Genomic DNA, 23,162 nt, shown 5'->3' on the forward strand with positions numbered 1-23,162 from the left:
TCAAAACGACGAAACTTGCCAGTTAGCAAATTAACCCTTCTAGCTTCTCAAAAAAACTCAAGTTGTTTGGACCAATTCTAAAAAAGTTATGCGATTTTAAAAAGTGTCCGAATATTAATGCGAGTCACTGTACTTCCAGTACCTGTCCACTTATTTTGTCCCCGACTATATGTACCGTTTTTGATCTAACGTCACAAATTTTCGCTCTTAACACTTTGCTTTTGTTAATCTGTACATCGCTTCGTCGTCGGTTGGTGCGCTCGGCTAAAAAATATCCCTTCAGCTGACACAAGTGCCTGGCAGAGAGTGGTCCAACTTCATTCATACAATATGCCGTGAGTATGGCGACAGGGGGTGTGTTAACATGACTTATATTTTTGTACTATAGCTTGTGTCTTGCGCAATAGTTCGCTCCTAGTCTCATGGTAATCGGGTCATGTTTATGTAAGCTGCGCGCTTTGAAAGAAGTCATTGCCGCGCTCTATGGAAAGATTAAAATTTGGAGCATCGAATTATATTTAAATTTTTAATGAAACTCGGGAAGAATAGTGCAGAAACACTGGAAATCTTCCGGAAAGTGTATCGTGTCTTTTTGTGATTTCGTAAACACAAAACCCATCTCAAAGAAAAACAATTTGAAGATGTAGCAGATATTCAGACGAATAAAACGCAGTAATTAAGAGCGACATCTTCCGAGGACCTCTGCCATTATTTTTCTTTATGGAAATCACGAAATAGAGCGCTGCATAAACTTGGCCAGAGATTATTTTGAAGGGAGACCGACATTGAATTTTTTCCATTTCAAAGAACAAATGGTTCATAAAGCAGTTCCCGTTTCTTTATGGCCACACTTTGTGTGGTCGCGAAATATTGTAGAAATATTCGCGAAACGGATGTGAAGCTAGGCCACTTTAATCTTACGCTTTTCTACAGAGCTACTTTACCGTGCATTTGTGGTAATTGGAGTGATATTTTTTAGCCGAGTGTACACACGGCTCATCCGATTCTGGCTACTCCAACTAGGGATTGCAAGCCGGTAAATCGGTAAATCGGTTTGAAGTTTTTTTTCACTGATAACGTAGTAGATGTCGACGGAATTATGCGCTATATATATGCGCTACATTGCTATACATACAATTTTTACCGGTACAGTATTTCCTCGTTAGCGACTCGATTTTGTGTACACGATACCGACTCTTCGCTATCCCCACCACTTTTGTCTCACTCTTGCCCGGCGAAAGCTGAAGCGAGATGGAACGAGAGCGAGCGAGAGGCACTGAAAGCGAGCGAGGACGGTACGAGACCGACGACGCGTTGATGTTTTGTCTCGCTCCGTCTTTCGGACGCCTGACATTCTGTCCTTTGCGCTTGCGACCATCGCGCACGCTCGCCGCGCACGCAGTGTTCCATCTCGCTCCCCCCTCCGGCCAGAAAGAAGCGAGAAACGAACACTCGGAATTAGGGTTCTGTTCACGATACCGACTCAACGCCGGTCCCGACCAGCGAGTCGCTAACGAGACAATACTGTAATTCGCCAAATTTTTACTGGGAATTCGATAAATTACGTATTTCTCGATATTTGCCGGTAGATCGCGAGAAATAGTAGCGCATATATGTAGCGCACAATTCCGTCGATATCTACTACGTTATCAGTGAAAAAAAGCTTCAAACCGATTTACCGATTTACCGGTTTGCAATCCCTAACTCCAACACGATTGCACGACGGAGAATGTCCCAACTTCAAACGGTTAATGTCCATTTCGCGAACTCTCTACAATTTTTCGTGTTTATAGTTCAGGGCACGGTGTAATAGACAGGTGTTCCGACTGCTGCCCAGAATGTGTGACTTTTTCGTCCTAGTTCTTCTGGCGGCCGGCAGATTTCGCGGCTGTTGTAAAGGCATTTACATATATACACAGGCCTGGATGGGTTCATTCCAGAAGCAGCAAAAATTCAATAGCCATTGAATGACCTATTAAAATGGCCGAATCTTAAAGGGAGCACAGTGATTCCTTGGACTTCCGAAAACGAAAACCCATTCAAGAATTTAAAGAAAGCGCTAGCGGATGTCACGATGCTAGCTCATCCCATAGCTGGCGCCAAATTGGCTACAACAGCGGACGCATCAGACAATGTAGTAAGGGCCTCATTTCCCAATTATCAGAAGGTGCATGGGAACCCCTTGCATTTTTTTTGCGACAACGCTTACGTGTCGGCGCAACATAACTATATAGTGCTTATGACCGAGAGCAGTTGGCAGTCTACTCAGTCGTTAAAAGGTTCCGCCACATGGTTGGAGGCGGTCTATTTACGATTTACGCGGACCATAAGCCACTTTTGCTTTTGCACAAAAACTGGAAAAATGATCACCTCTGTAGTTCCGGCATTTAGATTTTGTAGGGCAATTTACCACTGACATCAGACACGCAGTGATAATTATAATATTATATGTGTATAATAAGTTATAGTAGAATCGTTAGGCTACTGAAAATAGAACATTTTATTTGCCTTTACGTATTAGCAATAAGTGTAGTGAATATCTAGAGTTAATGTTAGTAGTAAGACCTTGCGAGCGAAAACGGGTATTTAAAAATTCCCGGTTATCGCTGACACTCGAAGGGGGTAATGTAGCGCCACTAACCGACGAAAGTAGCCCAACGCGTGCGCAGTTACGATAATTATCGAACGCGTTCGAAAAGTAACGTGCTGACAAGGTGTCAACACTGTCCACGGCCGTAGATGAATATACAACATTTTGGAATAAAACAGCGAAATCTAAGCGCTGTGTGACGGAGTGTATACAAATTATATGTCACGACCACCGTAGCGGGATTCTACACCGCCGTTGGATAGGTGAAGATCTGTTCAAAAAGTGGACCGCAAAATTGTCGTTGACCCAGTTTCCCAAGGTCAAATTTTTTTATTGCAGTGTGTTCTACTCGTCCTGAGGATAAAAAGTGTCAAAGGAACCATAGGTCGCAAACCAACCGTTCTCTTAAAGAATGACGTTAAAATTTCGATAATTCTTACACTCACTTTATTTATCTATACTATTATATAAAGAGAGAGCCGATTTTTATGTTCGCGCAAAACTCAAGATCTGTTGAACCGATCTTCTTCAAATTGTAACACGTTATTTCTGCATACTCTAGGATGGACATAGGCTATGTAGCATGTCTCAGAAACGCGTTATTAACATGTAATTTATGCGTAAACATTTCATGTGTAGGGCTGTTTTGCAGACCATGTGACCCGTGTATATGACAGTCCACTTCGCGCGCGCATGCGCATATTCGGCTCGCGCGATACCTCGCCCGCAGCAGTACCGTGATGTCACCACCAGATGGCAAAGCTTTACGCGCGCTTTCTCGCTAGAGAAGTGGATTACCGCGGACATATATGTTAGAATGATCGTATCGTTACAAATTGCTGTTACAGCTTTATGTGTACCCCGTGTGGATGCGTTCAAATTTGTGAAGATCATCCACACCTGCTTGACGTATGCAATACTAGCTTTGCTACTCAGCTTCACCTGAAATTTTAGATTCTGATTTTATAAAAAAATTGTTTTTTATTTATTTTCCTTTTTTTGTGAAAATAGCCACGTTCATCTGGATTACGTAGGTATAATGAGCTGGGAGAAATTTCGTGACCCCTGAGTTTACCGTTCGAATTTTTAGGCGACAGACAAACACACAAACACATTCTGCTTGATATATTAAGATACACTGGTAAATCCTGGACTTATAAGAGTGAATGTTGCCGGATGGTTTGCATTGAATTATGATCCAGGAATTTACCTAGGTATGTTAACCTAGGAGAAGTTCAAATAGGACCGATGGATAATATTCGCCATCATTGCTCCGGTAGGTGATGCGCAACAACAATTCATCCTAATGTCAGAAAATCATTATACCAAGAATGTTATCTTCTCCGAAATATTACGAAGAAATAAAGCTTTTTTCCAAATTACTTAATTTCCTTAAAAGATATATCATATCTTTTATATGATATAATATCATATATCCCCGACATATCAGGTAAAATTCGCATTTGACACTTTTTGGAAATATTTATTTTATAAGTTGTTACAGGTAAATTTACATGAAGTCACTGCCTATTGAATAATAAGGGATAGTAGTTATTTCTTACACAACGACATGACTATCAGTGTAATACCAAGGATTTTAGGGAAGTCTAAACTAAAGTACGCCCTCTTGTCCCACAATACTCTGATAGGGAATAAAAATTCGTCAACAGTACATCGTCGTGAATTTCTGATATAATATTATATAATATTTTGGGTACTGTTGAGTGTTGATATGCCAGTTGTTACTCCAGTAATTAGTGATAATGATAACGTCGTTCTAAAAAGCTTCATCCACATTTTGCGAATGTATCTTATATACCATCAGTGGCCGTAGCCGTGATGGAAAACACCGGTTCTCGTTAGATCACCGAAGTTAAGCATCGCGGGGCGGTGTACCGGGGAAAGATGGGAGACACCACCTTTCTCCGGGTGCGCTGTTGCTGCTGAGACCCGAAAGAGAGAGGAGGGAACAAAAAAAAATGGGACTATAGGTTCCGTTGGGCAATATAAGCAAAAATACGCTTGAAACACCCATCCTGCTTAAAACATAGGAAAACAATAAAAAAAAAAAACAACATCTTATATACCACAACAATGAAAGACAGTTCATAAAGATATGTGAAGGAAGAAGTTTCTTTTCCATATTATATTCAGAACAATAAGTTTATAATAAGAACTCGAAATCATGAACTGGAAATCTACTCTAAGCTGCTGAACTTGAAGAAAGTGGACCGTTTATTTTGTTTTCTGCAGACTGGAGAAAACAGCAGCGCCGATTTCGAGTGCATTTTACTTATACTGCGCAGGATGGACAACGTAATATTATAGTATGTATCTCAACATCCGTTGCGTGGTGTCCGTACTCACCTGATTGGAATCCTTCGGATTCTCTCTTGTAACGAATATTTAGAGCCTGCACGTAATGGCTACAATTTGTTGACCTACAATTTCATCGCTCAGGAGAAATGTATTGTCATTTGTGGAAAGGCGTTCGTTTAACGACACGATTGCAGTGCGACTTATTCGTTTTACGGCCGATTTCTTCACTTCCAGACATCTGCCAGTCATCTAGCAGATATCTGGCACATGCCTATTTCTTCACCTCCAGAGTTATCTGCCAGTTATCCTCCGGTCAATTTGACTAGAGGTTCAGGCACCATATAACTGCTGGAACTGCCAGTTAGTGCGTTTTGCAGTAGTGTGGGAAGTAGGAAATGTGAAATAGAAAACAGAGTTATGCTTGTGGATTGTTCTGGACGCCATTGTATACTTTGCGACGCCAAGCAATTTTAGTTTTGTTGAAAAAGGCGCTGCGTCGAAAAAATCGTGTAGAAATGGTAGTGATCATGAATATTAACGTTTTCGAACATTTGGAGGAAGAAGAGGCCTACTTTACCCCTACTTATCTAAAACTAATTTTCTAACAGTAACACGAGGAAAAGAAAGGTAAAATGTCATTATTAAAAACCATGGATCTTTATTTGTAACAGTTTATACTCTTTTATTTTTAATTCTGCTTCTAAATTTTTAATGGGTAATTAGTTTATTCTTTATTTTGCCTTCGCCATCATCTATTGCCAATTTATGAATAACTTTTTATGAATAAATTTTTTCCCATATTAGTTTATTTTGTCGATCCTTCGACACGTGACTCTGCAAAAATTGTTGACAGCTTCACAATGAAGTTGTCGCTTTACCTTTTTTGCGACGTTGCCGCGTCAATCTTTCAGTCAGTTAACCATAGGATTCAAAAACGTGAAGAAACACGCGCTACTGCTATCTTAGAGGTCTAGCAACAGAACAGCAACTGATCTGTTTCTCCATAGTTTCTGGCGTTATAAAACTAATGAACGTGTGCGCAATACTAAAGGAACTATCGTCTCGTGGATTGAAACGTACAGAGTGGCGGTTGATGCAGAAGACACTGAACTTTTAGTTGATGAAGTACAGAAGAAGCCATGTCTATACCAACAAGATTTAGCCGATAAGTTAGATGTCACTGTCAAGAGGAGATCGTGGGAGCAAGTTTGCTGAATTATAATGAAAAGATGCATTCAGGCCTCCTATTGTCATACGACAGTAGGCAAACAATTTGGTGGGATATGTTCTCAAATTATCATACAAATGTGTGAAACTTTCCCTTTAAGAATCTGGCACTGAATAGTGGATGCATCTAATATCGTTCCCTTTTTCTTTTCTTCCTTTCTTGTATTGCGGGAGCACAGATCAGAGCAGCCTCTTTGAAATCCATTGTGAAATTGATGATGAGCCGGGAACAGAACTGTTTTGTTGTTTTGCACGACCGACAGCAGCGAAACTGTCACACAACGTGTAGGTACGTAGATTTTTGTGACCGTCTATAAATCGGAGTAGTTGTAACAATAATGTCACTATCCAGGATAATATATTGAAATTGGTTACTGTTAAAACTAGTGTGACGTATGACGCGTTTTGACTTATTTTTGTCGAGAAAACTTCACCAGTCGATTGGTACTAATTTCGAAAAGATAAGATGAAATTATGAAAATTGAAACTTTCGTCATTGGACAATACTACATTGCAAGATAGCGCGTGCGACAGTCACCAAGACCCAGCGCTGCCAGGAAATAGTTCACCGGAGTGTCTCCGGCTGGAGGGGGAACCAACCTTGACGTCGATTGGTTGGGAGCCAACGCATCATGCGCATGCGTGGCGTGTTCCCCCTCCGCCCGAAGACACTCTGGTGAACTATTCCCGGCAACGTTGCCAAGACCCCAAGTTGCGCCGTCGGTACTCTGTGTTCAACGGCTCGAATAAACACGCTCAACGGTGACGAAAGTTATTTGTAGCTTTATTCGAAGGCTTCGAATAAAAGATAAAAGCTGCGAGTGAAAAATGTATTCGGCACTACGAATAAAAATATTATCTTTATTTGTCGGATAAATTCTCTTCGAATAAACTTATTTATTCGTGGCTCTTCGAAGAAAGATAACTTCGATTATACGAGCCTCGAATAACGAATACAGATAAAGTATTTTGTTCGATCGTTATTTAAATAATTTTTTATCTAGATAATGCCCAACTCTGAGTGTCAGCAAGACGTGTCACGTGTGTCTAAATGTCCCATTGTCAGCTAGACTCAAGCTTCAGCTAAACTGGAAGACCACTCACAATCAGTCTGTTTGTGCAAATCAAGCGACATGGACGAACGTGTACTAGCGGCTATGGTAGCCGTTTGAGTTGTGGTTAAAAGAAAACTTCGAAAACAGAAAAGAACAGTGTGGACAAGTTTTAGTTGCTTCCACGTATTACTGCGAATTAAGTCTTGGCGACGAAAGATTTTAGATTTTTATATTTTGCTTGAAAAAGTTACGTCAATAATTTAAAAAAAAGATACTGCGATGAGAAAGATTGGCATTAACATGTATGTTTTATACAATTTTTTACAACGTTATGGGATACATCTCACGGCGGTGGGATGTGAGGAGTTTGGTGTTCCCTTTGTCCATTCGAATTTAGACAAGTTTACGTTGGATATGCGATAAACGATAAGAGCAGCGATGAGAGCGAGCATAGAAATACTATAGTTTAATTCACTAATACTATAGTTTCATAATGGAAGTGTTTACATTAAAGCAGCGAGCAGAGCTAAGTACGTTTACTAAGAGATGAGTAAAGATACAAGCGTCTGATCGACGTTCTTATAGTTTCTATCGCAGAACCAACTTACCCTAACGCAATAATTTATTGCAACTGAGAAAAGTATTATGATCGCGCTTTACCCGAATTTTACATATCTACGGTAATTACGTTTTATAGTTTTCAGTCTTTAAAGGTATGTGAGTAATATTTGCAAGCCGAACGAATCTTCCTGTCACAACACTTACGAATGGTCGTGATTGTGAAACAAATGATTTAAGGGTGAAAGCCTGAGATGTTACTAAAGTGTAGTTTGTGAATGCTGAAGTAAACGTTGTGAAATACGAGCACGAACTGAAAGTAATTAATTATTTAACGAACTGTTCCAATGTGGAAGATGCCGCAAAGCTCGGCGCAGATGGCGCCACTAGCGCATGTACTGCGATTTTGCATGAGTGCGCATGTGTGAATAGTTTGGGCGCGAATTTTTCATTTGTGGAATGTATGAAGCTGGTAGTTACATATTAATGTTTTATAACACGCCGATGACAAGTGGCACGTGTGCTGGTGGCGTCACGGGTGGGAAAAAAATTGCAGTCATCTTCCACATTGGAAATTTCATTTATAAAATCCATTTCTTCTTACAGATGATTTACTTAATACCCGGATTTTCCTTGTTTGCCTAGGTAATTGAAGCTGCTATCTCTATTTGCATAACATTTTAAACACCGCTAAAACACGAATAACCAGTTTATTTAAAGACGTATATGTATGAGGTTCCCCCTTGAGTACTTGAACGTGAATTATTTTCAATAATCTTCGTCAAACGTTGGTTGTTATTTTCTATTTGACTTTGCCTTTCAATGACATCGCCAGTTTTGAATTTTGTAAAGTAACACTGAACATTTTTGACGTATTATCTCCTTGCAATGCCGTAATTAAAAAACCTTTTCATGGTTTTTGCAATGTTACAGTTAAATACGAATTCATAAAGAATGAGTATCTTTATTGAGAAAATTAAAAATTTAAATCTATATTAATCACATTAGAAATTTTTCTAACACTTATGCTCTTTAGTTTAAACCAAAAATGTATACGATGTGCTGCTAATATTTCGTTTAGATTTACGTAACTTCATATATTAAAACTATAAATATATAAAAAAAATATAAAAATATAAAAAATATTTGACCCTGAATTTTGAGGCAGGAGTCAATTTTGCGGCACATTTTTTTAACAGATCTTCACCGATTCAAGTGTGTAGGTATAGACTTACCTGTAAAAGCTGGGACAAATAATTTGTTTACATCCTATACATTCAATATTACTCTTTCCGTACAGAACCGCATTTTCAGTTACATTAAAATATTATTTTCTTTTGTTCCCCCAAGGATACACATATTTATATTTTTTACATCATCGCCTTCATATTCTATGAATCTTTAACTGTTCAGAATACTGTTCTGTGGAATTTTAATTTAATAATAATTTGTATAAACGCGCTACAAACATTTTCAAATCGTAAGTAAATTCTGATTGAACTATCACCCCAAGTTTAAAGATGAATCAATTATAAAACACATTGAATACGATCTTATATAATGATTGTATTTAAGATACAAATGTTAATATGTAGGTAGACAACTGTGCACCAGCTGGTTATAAGATGCCGTATTAGTGGTGATCATGCAAATTTGACAGATTTGATCCTCATACTATATAATTTTAAGTATTACACAATCTCCTGCTTTCAGTCATATAGTGGTATTTTCTAGGAAACAAGTTACTGAGTTTAAATATTTATTCTAAAGCTAAGGATATCGTTTAAAAAGAAAATCACATGACAATAATGTATTTTATCTTTTAAGAAGAATGACATATTTGTAAGGAAGAAAATTAGTAAAATAATATTGCACGACATTAGGGTTTCTCCTTAAATTACATAGGCTTCTTCGGGGGGGGGGGGGGCAGGTAGCGTCTTACGTAATATTTTTTAAAACCTAATTTTCAATATGAGTAGCTTAAAAATTATGTTTCATCGCATACATGAAACCGAGTTAAATGAATTATATAAACCTTTAAATGAATTTTAATAACTGAGAAAATGTAATGTAGAAAATATTACGTAAGGAAGGGGGGGGGGAGGTGTTGGAATATAAAATCTTACGAATTGTTAGACTTGGGGACGGAGGGGATAAGAAGTGGCCAAAATTACCCTTATAATTTATGCCCCTTATAGGTATTTAATTTATGCTAAATAAATAGTGTACTCAGGTATGGTAATTTAGGTTAAAATTATTTAATTAATTTGAATAAGTACAAAAGCTACATTAGTTTAATTGTTATATTAATATCAATTTTATTAACTATTTATTGAATGCAAGCGTAGAAATTACGAATGCAGGGAAATTTAAAAATGCTTTCAGAAGTTTGCATGTACAATATATAATACCTACAGATGAAGTATCGATGGGAAACTAATTAAAAAGTAGTTACAAACAGTATAAATAGAATGACGTAGGACTGAAACATGGAAGTCGCAAACATTATCTAGAGTTCTACTATTACATTTCAATTAGAATATATTTTAAAATTACATTAGCTATGTATTACATATTTGTTTACTCTGCAAATCACTTATAACGTAAACCTATCCGGATTGTTTTTTAAGTGTTATGTAATAACATTTTGTACTAAAATTACTCTTTATATTTATATATCTAATAAACTACACAATGTTTTAATATTATACCTTTGTCACGTGTCGTACACTACTTTACGTCTGCCAAGTTCTTGTATAATACCGTGAATTGTGTTTTTGCGCAAGTTTCTCCTAATTACTAAACTTGTCCAAACAGTCGACACATTAAAATACTCTGAGCAGAATAAAAATGGCCCTCCGTATACTAGCGAAATCCTGAATCGTTATTACGTACAATAAAAATATACAGGTGATTACTCTTCAGTTAAAACATCATATATGCTATTGATTTTAATTTCATTGTTGGTTATAGTAATCATAACTTCCTAAATTTGCAATTTCAATTTTTGTTTTTAGAATGAGTTTACATGTCACTATCGGTTACCGTACAGTGGATTGAGTAATATTCAATCGAACTAAATCATACTAAACTCCATCATACTAAATCATAACTACGAGCTGAAGTTTTATTTAATTTCATCATTCATTTTCATTGTCAACGTGAAACAATCAATTAATGTGTACAATGCTTTAGACACATTGGGAATAAATGTATGAACGATACGAGACACAATTTCTACATCATTTATTACTGGATAATTATTTTCTTCTTTCACTCCGTTTTTTTATTTCGTCTGGCAAAAATCACCTGCATATCTTACACTGTCCAACAGCCATTTTGGTCAGTAAGATTCAACAGCCGTTTCTTATAGATTTTTGTGCGCTGAAAACGAATCCGCAAACCGTTCATCGCCATCACCCTCAGTTTTCGAGAAATTCAATTTTGAAAAAAAAATGCAAATTTTCAAATTTGAACATTTTTTGTGTCGAAACAGTAATAGTTATTCGGTTGCTTGTCGCGTCAAATTATTCTATAAACCCTCCCGAATATAACGATATAAGTTATTGGTGCATTATGAACATTTAACTATATTTAAACAACGATCAAAGGGAAAAGAACACCCGAAATTCACCCACTTTTGCAGATATCTTTAAATTTTTTTCCAAAACTAAGGGTCTAGGAGAAAATCCGACTGCTCCACGCGACGCAGCAGATATTTTTCCTTCGGAAAGCATCAACAGAAGTGGTAAGACACATTTTGTTTTCAATACAGAAACGAAAGAGTTTGGTAAAACGTGCGGTGCGGACAGTGGTAGTCAACGGCGGCGCGCGATACACTGCCGCTCAGCGCCACACAATCGCTTAACGCGCGTGACTACCACTGTCGGCGCCGCACATTTTGCCAAACTATTTCGCTTCTGTATCGAAAACAAAACGTGACTTACCACTTCTGTTGGTGGATTCCGAAAGAAAATTTTCGGCTGCATCGCGTGGAGTAGTCAAATTTTCTCCTAGACCCTTAGTTTCTAAAATATATAGCAAGATATCTGCAAAAATTGGTGCACTTCGGGTGTCCTTTTCCCTCTGATCGTTGTTTAAACCTATTTAAATGCTTATAATTCAATAATAACTTATATCGTTGTGTTCTCAAGGGTTCATAAAATAATTTGACAGACCATGCATTTCAAAATTGAAAATTTGCATTTTTTTCAAAATCGAATTTCTCGAAAACTGAGGGTGATATCGACAAACGGTTTGCGGATTCGTTTTCAGCGCACAAAAATCAATAAGAGGCGGCTATTGAATGTTACAGAACAGAAAAAAAGTTCAATTTTGTTGGACAATGTTATTAAGCCGACAATTCGTTCACATTTGCGTAATACTTTTTCGCTCTTCCTCGGTGAGAGCACCTTTATTAAGGAAATCACCAACGTTAGTAGCATGTTCTTCTAATAGGCATTTCCTTTCTTGTTGAACACGATCTAAGTCAATCTTTCGCCGTCTATTTTCTTCTTCAGCAGCCTTCGCCATTTTCAAAATGTCATCCTCCCGAATCGTGCGGCGCTTTTCGACCAACCGATTCAAGTCTTCGCGATACTGCACCTGCATTCTTCGTCTAGCCTCCGCGGTAAGTCTATTAATTTTCTCGTCCTCCATAATTCTCCTCATGATTTCTTCCGCGAATGCCCTATCCTGCTCGACAAAGCGCAGCTTACATTGTTCCGTGAAAACGATCTGTTCCTTCAAATTAGCCACCAATTGTTCCCTCATCGTTTTCTTCCTGATCGCCTCTTCTTCCTCCCTGATCAATAGCTCGCATTTTATATCCTCAGCTATCAATTCAGCGATCAATGTCTCCCTTTCTCGCTTACGAGTTTCCACATTTAGCAATGCGCTTGCAATCTTACGCATTGTCAGCTCTCTATTTCGCAATTGCTCCTCGTGAAATCTCTTCACTCTCTCTGTCCGCTGATCAATTTCTTTCAAGTATTCTTCATCCTCGCGAAGCTTCTTCGACTCAGCTTCTAGTTCCTCATCACGACGAATCTCTCTCATCTCTTGAAGGATTAAACGTTCTCGCCTCGCGCTTTCTGCTAGCTCATTTCCTACGTTTCGCATCTTAACCACTTCGCACTGTTCCCTTATTCTGTCGACTTCCATCAAGATTTCCCTTTCTCTGCGAGCTTCCTCCTTTATGATACTCCCTTCCTCTTCTTTCCGCGTTATCTGTTCCATCAGCTGCCTCCTGTAGTCTTCGGACTTCTGCAGGTCCTCGGATTTCCGACGAAGATCGTCTTCGATGGCTGCCTGCTGGTCCAGCCTCATCCGAATTGTGTCGTCTTGTTTCCGGATACTTTCGATGTACCGTTCGGTCTCCCTTTCTATGAGCTGAGCTTGCAACTCCTTGGCGGTGTATGCTCTTCGCAATTCCGCCTCGAGCTCCGCGATCTCGTCGTACGATTCTCTATTGCGGCTACGTCCCCTCAGCTTTCTAATATAATCGCTCGTTATTTTCGTACTCTCCTGCTGTGCTTGCTCATCCTCGCATTTTCTTTCCATGCTGGGTTCGTTCAATTCGCCGTCTACGATACTCCGCAAAAAATTCTATACGATCGTATGCCTCGCAGGAAAATATCCACGACTGTAATCCTTGCAAATGTTGCTCGTTACAAGTGCCTGTGGACACTGATGATTACGATGTTTGCATGAACTGGCAATTGTAACATTTACAAAAATTGTGAATGAGTATATTGTTTATTTTATTCTGTTTCTTTTCTTTTTCTTTCAGCATAATCTTTTCACTATTTCTCAAGTACTAGTGGATGCATCAAACTACTTCGTTTAGTACTCGTGTGAAGGGAAGTAGGGGAAGTCCTAGAGACTTGACCATGTGGGAGAGTTGAGCCGCTTCAAATATCTGATTAAATTTCGCGGTAGGCGGGCGGTTATCAAACCACAGCGTGCGAACTCTTTACCGTTACCATGTCATGTAACAAAATGACGATCGGTAGTCCGCTGCGAGTCAGGAAAACGTGATTCCTCGTGTTCAGAGTGAAATACGAAGTAAAAGCTGAATTAAAGTATATAAGATAATTATCGTAATGTCTAAAGTTTGTGGCTACTTATTATAAACTAAAGCAAATTGTTGTTGTTTTTCATTTGTTCCCGAGTTACTAGAGTATGGTCAAATCTCCCCACATGGTGGATCGTATCTCCCAGCGCTCGGGGAGAGATGAGCCGAATCTCATTTTTTATAAAATTTAATTTAGTGCTTACATTTATTAACTTATTGAAATGATGTAACCCTCGGATTATAGTCTGACAACAAGGCCTTACTGTGACGTAAATATAAACTCGATGCATCTCATACCCTAGGTTTCATGGACCTTCAAGTAAAAGGTGGTTCAACTCTCCCGGACTCCCCCTAATTCAAAATACGTTCAGATATTTAATTGAAATTCCATTTACATGGAAACCAAGTTCAATTTAATCATATTCTATGACTTAGAATTCTGTAATAGTAAATGGCCTTTGATCGTCGATGATTTGTAAATGTTTTGTTTAAAAAAATTAGTAATATAGTTATGAGTATTTAGCGAATCAATCTTGCCTGTATTACAAGCATCAAATTTTCCTCTGTTTGATTATTAATCTGTTACTTCTCGAACAACGGTTATATAAATAATTTATGCTTGAGTTTTTATATTCCTTACGTATTGCATTTACTGAGTGGCCTTATACAATTGCTTATTCTCGTTTAATGCTTCACTACTTAGTCACCTTTCCTTCAAACTTTCTTCGTCATAAGTTGAAATGTGGTTTACACGGCGGGTAATTAACGTGTACATTCATTTGGCATTGCATAATTAACTCGGTAACGTGGCGGAGTGCGTGAGAAGTAGTCAGCTCTGGAACAAAAAATTGTTTACGCTGCGCAATGCGAACAGGCGCATCGTGCATTTGCATTTCGCACGTCACATGAATAACCCGAGTAACTTCGTGTAAAATTAATGTCAGATTAACGGTACGTTTAATCCGCTTTTCCTTGCAGGCCTTGGTTACCTACACTTTGGGAATCTTCACACGACAAATTGGGTCAATCCGAATCGCATAAAACGATAATTAACGTAAGTGCGCGTGTTCTGCGTGGGTGTAGATTTAATCGTAAAGTGACTTCTCGTGAAGTTGGAACTTCGCAGTACATACACACATGTATTATGGACATTAGTCGCGAAAGGGAAAAGCGAATGGTAACAGCGATTAAAAGGTATTAAAAAATTAATATTCCATGTTTAGAACTGCATTGAAGAAATGCATAAGAAATTCGAAGTGGAATTACAAAGAGTGGGATTTCAATAAACTTTCACGTAACTTGTGATAAAAACGCATGGTAGCAGTTGAGACTTCGTAAATTTTATTTTCTTCCTTTATGTTCTCAAAGTTTTTTCATTTTTACTTAAGCGCGTAATCCGCACAGAAAAGACCAAGAAATATATTCACTTTATGTCTTTTGAACGAATTCCACGGAGCAGCGGGAACAGCATTAAACCAAAGATCGACAGTTTAATTTCGAATATTATTCTTTAGTACAATCAACAATTAACATTTTTCTGTGAAATTGGAAAAAGCATTCCATTAGCTTTAAAATTACAAATACAATATATTGTGTTTAACGATAATCTAGATTTGGTCAATCATATTTTTGAAATAACAGATTTATCTAATACTTTAAAAACTAAGATTTAAAGATGTCAGTAATTTACTTATGAATTTTTCGCAATTTTTATAATTCATAGAGGAAGTGCAGTATGTTTGGAATACCAGTTTGTTTAAGACGAATAATATCATAGGAAAACTAAAAAACTTTTATGTTTTAAACTCACAGTAATAATAAAAAACAAAAAGTAACTGAAATATTGATCTAAATGAAAAATGACAGGAAGTATTGATTTCGTTAAGGTGCAGGTAATTTGGAATACCGCTATTCAATTTACCTTCACTTTATAAACTTAAAAAAAGGATGTAGATAATAAAATTATTTTCTTTTATGATCTAATCAGGCTGAAAGGCACAATGTAGGAACAATCTTAGATAATTAAAATACATAAAAAGTAATATTTAAGTTAAAAGATTTTATTTAAAATTCAGTAAAAACTAAAAAATTTAGTGTATTTTAAATAAAATCGTTTTAATTAAATTTTGTTTATTACTTACTTTTTAGTATGGCTCTTACTATCTGGATATCCGAGTATCCGGATTGCTCGTTATAACTCGAAATCCGGATGGAAACCCGGATCTGAGTATCCGGATATCCGTACTTGGATCCGAGTACCCGAGTACCCGGTTTCGGATATTTTATCATCATGACTGAATAAAGCTTTCTTTATATCGATTCTAATTAAAGAGAGCAAGTTTAACTAAAGTGATTAAAACAAGAAATGCGAAGGGAATTATATTAATATTTTATTTACTGTTATACATACACACTAAGATAATAACTTTCTATTTTGGTATGGAAAAACAAGTTTATTTACATTTTTGGTGGTTACAATATTATCCGCTGTAAAGAAGACCGTCTCCGAAGTTACTGATGTTGCAGGTATGCATACATGGGTATTTTTTTGTTAAGGAAGCCATTTTTGGAAATTTAGTTTCTCTTAATTTCCCTTAAATACTCGGGTACTCGAATTTAAATTAAATAAGTATCCGGATATCCGAATATACATTTTGTGGGTATCCGAGTACTCGGATACTCAAGACTCGGATACTCAAGACTCGGATACTCAAGACTCGGATACTAAATACTCGGATACTCAAGACTCGGATACTCAAGACTCGGATACTCAAGACTCGGATACTCAAGACTCGGATGCTCAATACTCGGATACTCAATACTCGAATACTCAATACTCGGATACTCAATACTCGGATACTCAAGAGTCGGATACTAAATACTCGGATATTCAAGACTCGGATATTCAAGACTCGAATACCCAAGACTCGGTTACTCAATACTCGGATACTCAAGACTCGGATACTCAATATTCGGATACTCAAGACTCGGGTATTCAAGACTCGGATACTCAATATTCGGATACTCAAGACTCGGATACTAAATACTCGGATACTCAAGACTCGGATACTCAATACTCGGTTACTCAATACTCGGATACTCAAGACTCGGATACTCAATATTCGGATACTCAAGACTCGGGTATTCAAGACTCGGATACTCAATATTAGGATACTCAAGACTCTGATATCCGTAAATCCGAGAAATAGTAAGAGCCCTACTTTTTAGTGTCTAAGTTTAATTTGTGGTTATAGGCTGATTTTAAGTCGCTGGATTTGTGGAAACCAGGGTTATATTTATTGATGACTGGGTATTTTTTTAAACCACTTGGGGTTATTTTTCATAACTTAATATATTGTCATCTAAACTACGTACGCCTGCAAAGTTTCAAGTCTATTGGATAGTTGGAAGTGGGTTAAAATTGAGTTTCTAGATTTGAACCAAGCAAACATAAAAACAAACAAACATACATACATACAAACAAGCAGAGGATCGAAGCTGAATAAAATCGTTTAAAAATCATTTAATAAATAGTCAGCACTGGCCCAAACCGACGCGGCGGTAGCCGTTACTCGTGGAACAAAAGCATTGCTAAGCTTTGGAATATTCCAAATTACCTTCACCTTCGGTATTCCCAATTAGCAACACGGCATTGAAACCTACAAATTCATGTCACACTTTGTATTCTCGAAATTATCGCAAAACTGACAGGCAGCCATAGAAGGAACATGCAGATAAGTAGATTAAGTGTTTAACTCTAAAGTTTCGACATATTTTAACCATAATTGGAACGATTCAGTACTTGCTGAAAAAGTTTTGCAGATTCACGTTTCCTTATTCTGCAGATTAAGTCGAAAATGTTAAAATGGCGGTTCATCCACAAATGTCATTAGTTAACAGGTAATTAGCCCCTATTATCTACGGCGTTACAAATTAGATAGCGTTAGTAATTTATTAGATACTTCGGTATTCCAAATTATCAACAGTATTCCAAATATCCTGCACTTCCTCTATTATAATTAATGCTATCTTATTAATTAGATAATCCGTAAAAGTGTATGGAATATTTAGGAAATGTAATTATGTTATTCAATTTACAAGGCTGATAAGCGAAGTCGAATTCTTTAATAGTTTAAACCGACGTTAAAGTAAAAAATTATAAAGGTATAAAAGGGATGCTACAGATACGACGTCACGTTATTACCGAGGGAGCTTCAAGTTGTGGAAGTAATCGCATATAATCTGTCTGCCGTCTATTCTAAAAAGGTGTTCGTTCTAACGCACGCGTGTTTCGACTGACTTTGATATATGTGTTCTACAATTACGGTTTTCTTGTTCCCAGAAAGCAGCTGCACTTCCAAATACCGCAAGCTGCACTTCATCTGAGCAATCGTCCGAAACGTCGATTGTCAAACAGTGACGAACAAGAGACAGTATCCTAATTTTACGACACACGTAGGTATGTAAATATTTTGTATCATTTGAAATTGGTTTGCGCCTCGTTCCCAGTGAAAATGGAGCAACAATATATTCTACAGAATTATAATTTCCCTGGGGCATGTTTATCATGCAGACACATTAACTAATTGAGTAATAGGTGTTTAGAAATATTTTTACAGCATAAAATTATAACGAACATTTTCTGAAATTAATATTCTTTAAGTTAATTTTATATCTAAAATAAAAAGAGATTTTACAAACATTGCACGTTTTCTAGATATCTACATAATGTTTGTGTCTTCAGACGAAGAATATAAATCTATATTTTCTAAAATATTATAAAAATTCAACAGAAATTACGCAAAATTAAATTTTCTTCATTTCTTGCGATGATAAACATTCGGTACTTAATGTGTAACTGCACATCAGATTATTCATGAGATATTCTAACGAATTTGTTACACTTATTGTTTTAATATCAACCGTGATATTATCAATCTAACATTGCGTTCCCATAGTTTCTGAAAGTTCATAAACTGCGAGGATCCAATTATGGTTAACGATTGAAATTCATCTATCACTGCGTACACTCTTGAAAGCTTCAGCTGGATAACATAATCCAGAGTTACGTTACACTTACGTTGTACCTGTTTCAAATGTATATTTCTAACATTCCAGTGGAACGAGACTTTTTCTTTCCACCGTTCTACGACGTGCTGATTGGTTTCCCATTATAATTAATCTTATCTTGTGAATTTGATTAATACGCCGGACACGTAACATGTAAATCACATCCGTATTACAGGCGTGGAAACCGGTATTTACAATTGTATCAACTGCATAATACGAGGCATTAATTGCGCTTGCGATGGCAATCGCTATAATTCCAACGAGCAAAAGATTACACAAAAGGTAGCCACTAAAATACTGAAACTATGAAAACCTCGAAGGCATTTACAGTATCGAAAATACTCGGACACTTTTTAAAATCGCATAATTTTTTTAAAATCAATCCAAACGGCTTGAGTTTTTTTTATAAGCTCGAAGGAATAGTTAGCTAGGTGAGGTGATTCGTAATTTGAAAAAAAATGCAATTGGTCGGTGTAGCAAAAAAAAAAATAGTAAAGGTCGTTTTTTAAACTTTTATTGTGAGCCAGTAATGAAAATTAAAAAAAACCGTTTGCAGATTTAAGTAAGTTGTATACATGCCTAAAATTTCATCAAAATCGGTTAACGTTGCTCCAAGCTATGAACGCTTAAAGATCGCGGAATAAGGTCGAGAATCGCGAAATTCCCGAAATCAGCGATTTGCGACCTTATTCTGCGATCTTTAAGCTTCATTGCTCAGAGCAAGGTTAATCGATTTTTATAAAATTTTAGGCATGTTTATAACTTTCTTCGTTACAGACCCACAAAAAAAATTAAAAACAACGTTTACTATTTATTTTATTTCTATCTCTACCAATTGCATTTTTTCAAACCGACGAATCACTTCACTTAGCAAACTAATCCTTCTAGCTTTTAAAAAAAACTGATGTCATTTAGACCAATTCTAAAAAAGTTATGCGATTTTAAAAAATGTCCGAGTATTTTCGTTAGGGTACGTTTATGTTGGAGCTGCGATAACAGCGAAGAAAAAGAAATATTTCTCGTCGCTTTTATCGTTGGTCATCTATGTAGTAAGCGTTGCTCTACTCCAATGTAAACAGTTCCATTATAAAAAAATACAATGTATTTCGACGCTTCGCTCTTATCGTCGCTCTGATCGTTTATCGCAGCTCCAACATGAACGTATCCTTACTCACTGTAGGCATGTTCTGCACACTGTGTCGCAGCGTACCCCACCCATACGATTTGTTTACGAAGTTTGTTTGAAGCATGCCCTACTACGACTTTGATCGCGCGCGTGCGCAATTTCACGGCCAGCATAAAAACAAAATCAACATACCCACTTGCGCGCAGGCTCCGGCAAGGTAAATGTTATAAATTCCAGTCACACGTACTTCAAATTACAGATAAAATGAACCGAGAAGAACGATTCGTTCACGCTGCAGGTTAAAAAGGCACTCGCTCTATTTCACACACGCGGAGAATTTTTGAAACGGTAACTGTCCAAGGTTAAACAGTCTCGCAGTCTCACGCCGATTCGGAAAACGCACGGGCACAGTTCGAAACGCACTAGAGCGCTCGAGTAACACGACCGGCACGGAGGATTCAGACCGACTAACCGGCTTTCCGCGTCAGGGCACACACGAACCGACGCTATGCCACGCGGCCTTTTTAAACTCATCCCTCTGATAGGCTCGTGCGGAACCCACCAGGTAGGTTCCTTATGACCCTACCTTGAACGCCAACCCATGTGATCACGGTCCCACAGTTAGCCGTTTTAAATGGATTTTTGCGCCTCACAGCGACAATAATGGAGCCTTCCATTTCATACAGACAGAATCCGGCAATGTTTTGCAAATCGGTCAATAATACAGCCGTCAATTTAGCGCAGTGTTTCTGAAAAATTTTCAGGCCACCGCCCCCTTAGTTTTATCAAATTATTTCAACCGCCCTCTGCCATATACAGGGTGTCCCATTTTAATATTTTCACGCGATTATCTTCTACAGTTTAGGAGATAATTAGTAAGTTAATTCCGAGCGTTATAAAGTTGCAGTCCGTCGAACATTATGCACACAATTGGTTTAAAAAATATTCTATTAATAGGGAAGGTGGGGCAAGACGGGGTAGTTAAGGTTTGATGATGAATGAAACACAGATTTTCACAATCAACTAATCAATTTTATGTCTGAACCATTCTTTGGTAATAAGTCTTTCAGTTTAACTTTGAATCAACCTAAGTTTTACAGGTTTAAATGGAATAAATACAAAAATTCAGAAAAAGTCGTTTCTCCTCATTTTGCCTCACGGGTGGGGTAAGATGGGGTACCAATTAAAAAACAATATAAATAAAGTATATATATATATATAAAGTAATTATTTATTGGGTTGACAAGGGAGGCACACATGTATGGCTCCGTCGTCCTCATCTCCTACATCAATACAGGAGAAATGAGCCCATTTGCCACATACTTGGCAGCTTATCCACCTTTCCACAAGGGAATCAGTTCTTTTGGACTAATTAATAGAAAAGAAGTATCATTTTTCTCGGTCCGTCTGCCGTCTGTAGTTTTTAACCATCCTGGAACAATGAGGAACTTTGACTCTTATTTCTAGGTAATGAAAACGAGAGTTACCCCATCATGCCCCTTCTCGTCTCACTACAATCATATGAACACTGCCCGAAACATTATTTGCAAAAGTATAAAATAATATACGTACCTTATAGCCAGCTAAATTCTGCCTCAGAAACACATACATATACCGGAGATCTTCTATATTATTATATCACTGCCACGGGTGCTAAAAATAAGGAAAAGGTAAGGGAGTCCCAATAAATTATAAATTCTGATCTAACTTCGTCACGCGTTCACATGTTTCATTGATTCGCTGCTCACTGGCGGCGCCGATAGCGACGCATCTAACGCGTGTGCTCAATTTTAATTAGTGCGTTTGTATCACGAGATACGGGGGGTACCCCGTCTGGCCCCACCTTCCCCTATAAGAAAATCTGCGTTGCGGATTTTGCGTTTACAGTTTTACACACTGACAAGGGAACACCGCAAACCCGGACTCACCGATTGGAACGCAACTTTGTGGGTTTTATAGAGTGACTCAAAACAAGAACAACGGTGTGTTTCGTTTGGGCCCTATCGCCCTTTAAGGGGGTGAAAACTCACCTCAAAGTCAAATTGGCACTTCCACTTTTTCGCGTATAACTCTCGCGTATAGAAAGAGTTTCTTTCGTCAGTTACATATTTTTTTTAACTCTTTTCAAAATTTGTTAACGGAAGTTTGTAGCGCTTATTGCACCATTAAACTTTTGTTTGAAACATGTTTTTCTGTCTGTTATACTTTGAGAGTTATACGCGAAAAAGTGGAAGTGCCAATTTGACTTTGAGGTTAGTTTTCACTCCCTTAAAGGACCATAGGGCCCAAATGAAAGACTCCGTTGTTCTTGTTTTGAATCGCTCTAAAAACCCACAAAGTTGGGTACCAATCGGTGAGTCCGGGTTTGCGGTGTTCCTTTGTGAATGAACAATCATGTGCAACCGCATGTTGTTAAAATCCTAATCGCTCCCATTTCCGCGCCCTTATGTCTAACGCCCCTATGCCGTCCTCTTAGGGGGGGGGGAGGACTTTCTGTAATCGGTCCAAAAAATCGATTTTTTGGGGCTTAATCTATAGTATGTTACATGGAAATTGCGCTTGTGCACACATCCAGTTTAGTGCATCCCCTCGTCGATATCCGTAAAAAAAATCGAAAGAAGAATTTTTACACATTTTTGAAAATATTCTGAAATTCGCCATTTCTTGCGTACCACAGCTTAAAAGGTTATTCACTCAATTTTGCACTTTTTTCTTCTCTCACAGCTACATCGACAGCGTAATTTCATACGCAACAAGAAACTGCTTGGTTTTTTCGTCGTAGTTGAGAACAGCAGGTGCCAGAACCTACACCGATTTGCAACTCCGGTGGCGAGACTACAGCGGAACCTGCTAATTACTCCATAACCAGCGGCTATTTTGTAACATAGCAATTTTTTTTTATTTGTCAACATGTGCACAAACATATCCCGCAGGACTTAAAATAAATTCGTTCCACTGGGTGTTTGAAAAAAATTCCCAAACTCGCTCCCTTTTTATGCGTTTTACAGAAGGTTCCCTAGTAGCATTTCTGGTTGGCCCACAGTACCCCCAAGTTGGGAATTAGTTGGCCATCAAAATGCCAACAATAAATGCTACTAGGGTTAATGCCTAATTCCCTCATAGACAATTCGAACGACCCCA

At 37.7% G+C, this 23,162-nt stretch overlaps 2 protein-coding genes across 5 annotated transcripts in view; both read right to left on the reverse strand.

The window, feature by feature from the left end:
* Sprt (PDZ domain-containing protein sprite) overlaps positions 1-20,506 on the reverse strand; it is a 115,664-nt gene extending 95,158 nt beyond the window's left edge. For 3 of the 4 annotated variants that reach the window (XM_076818251.1, XM_076818250.1, XM_076818254.1), the window contains exon 1: positions 20,214-20,506. The gene's annotated coding sequence lies outside the window, so the exon portion shown is untranslated. The remainder of the gene's footprint in view (positions 1-20,213) is intronic. The other variant, XM_076818253.1, reaches the window with a different exon arrangement.
* Positions 9,992-19,185, reverse strand: LOC143372235 (meiosis-specific nuclear structural protein 1-like). Its single transcript, XM_076818286.1, has 3 exons — positions 18,906-19,185; positions 14,466-14,660; positions 9,992-13,437 (listed from the first exon to the last, which is right to left on the reverse strand). Exon 3 carries the CDS (start codon positions 13,309-13,311, stop codon positions 12,118-12,120), a length of 1,194 nt encoding a protein of 397 aa, XP_076674401.1. The 5' UTR covers positions 13,312-13,437; positions 14,466-14,660; positions 18,906-19,185; the 3' UTR covers positions 9,992-12,117.
* Positions 20,507-23,162: the final 2,656 nt, after the last annotated feature.

The sequence above is a fragment of the Andrena cerasifolii genome, chromosome 8 (assembly GCF_050908995.1).
Source record: "Andrena cerasifolii isolate SP2316 chromosome 8, iyAndCera1_principal, whole genome shotgun sequence".
NCBI classification, from domain to species: domain Eukaryota; kingdom Metazoa; phylum Arthropoda; class Insecta; order Hymenoptera; family Andrenidae; genus Andrena; species Andrena cerasifolii.

Excerpts from the sequence above, each read along its gene's own strand:
- LOC143372235 (XM_076818286.1), bottom strand. The coding sequence starts at position 13,311 with ATGGAAAGAAAATGCGAGGATGAGCAAGCACAGCAGGAGAGTACGAAA.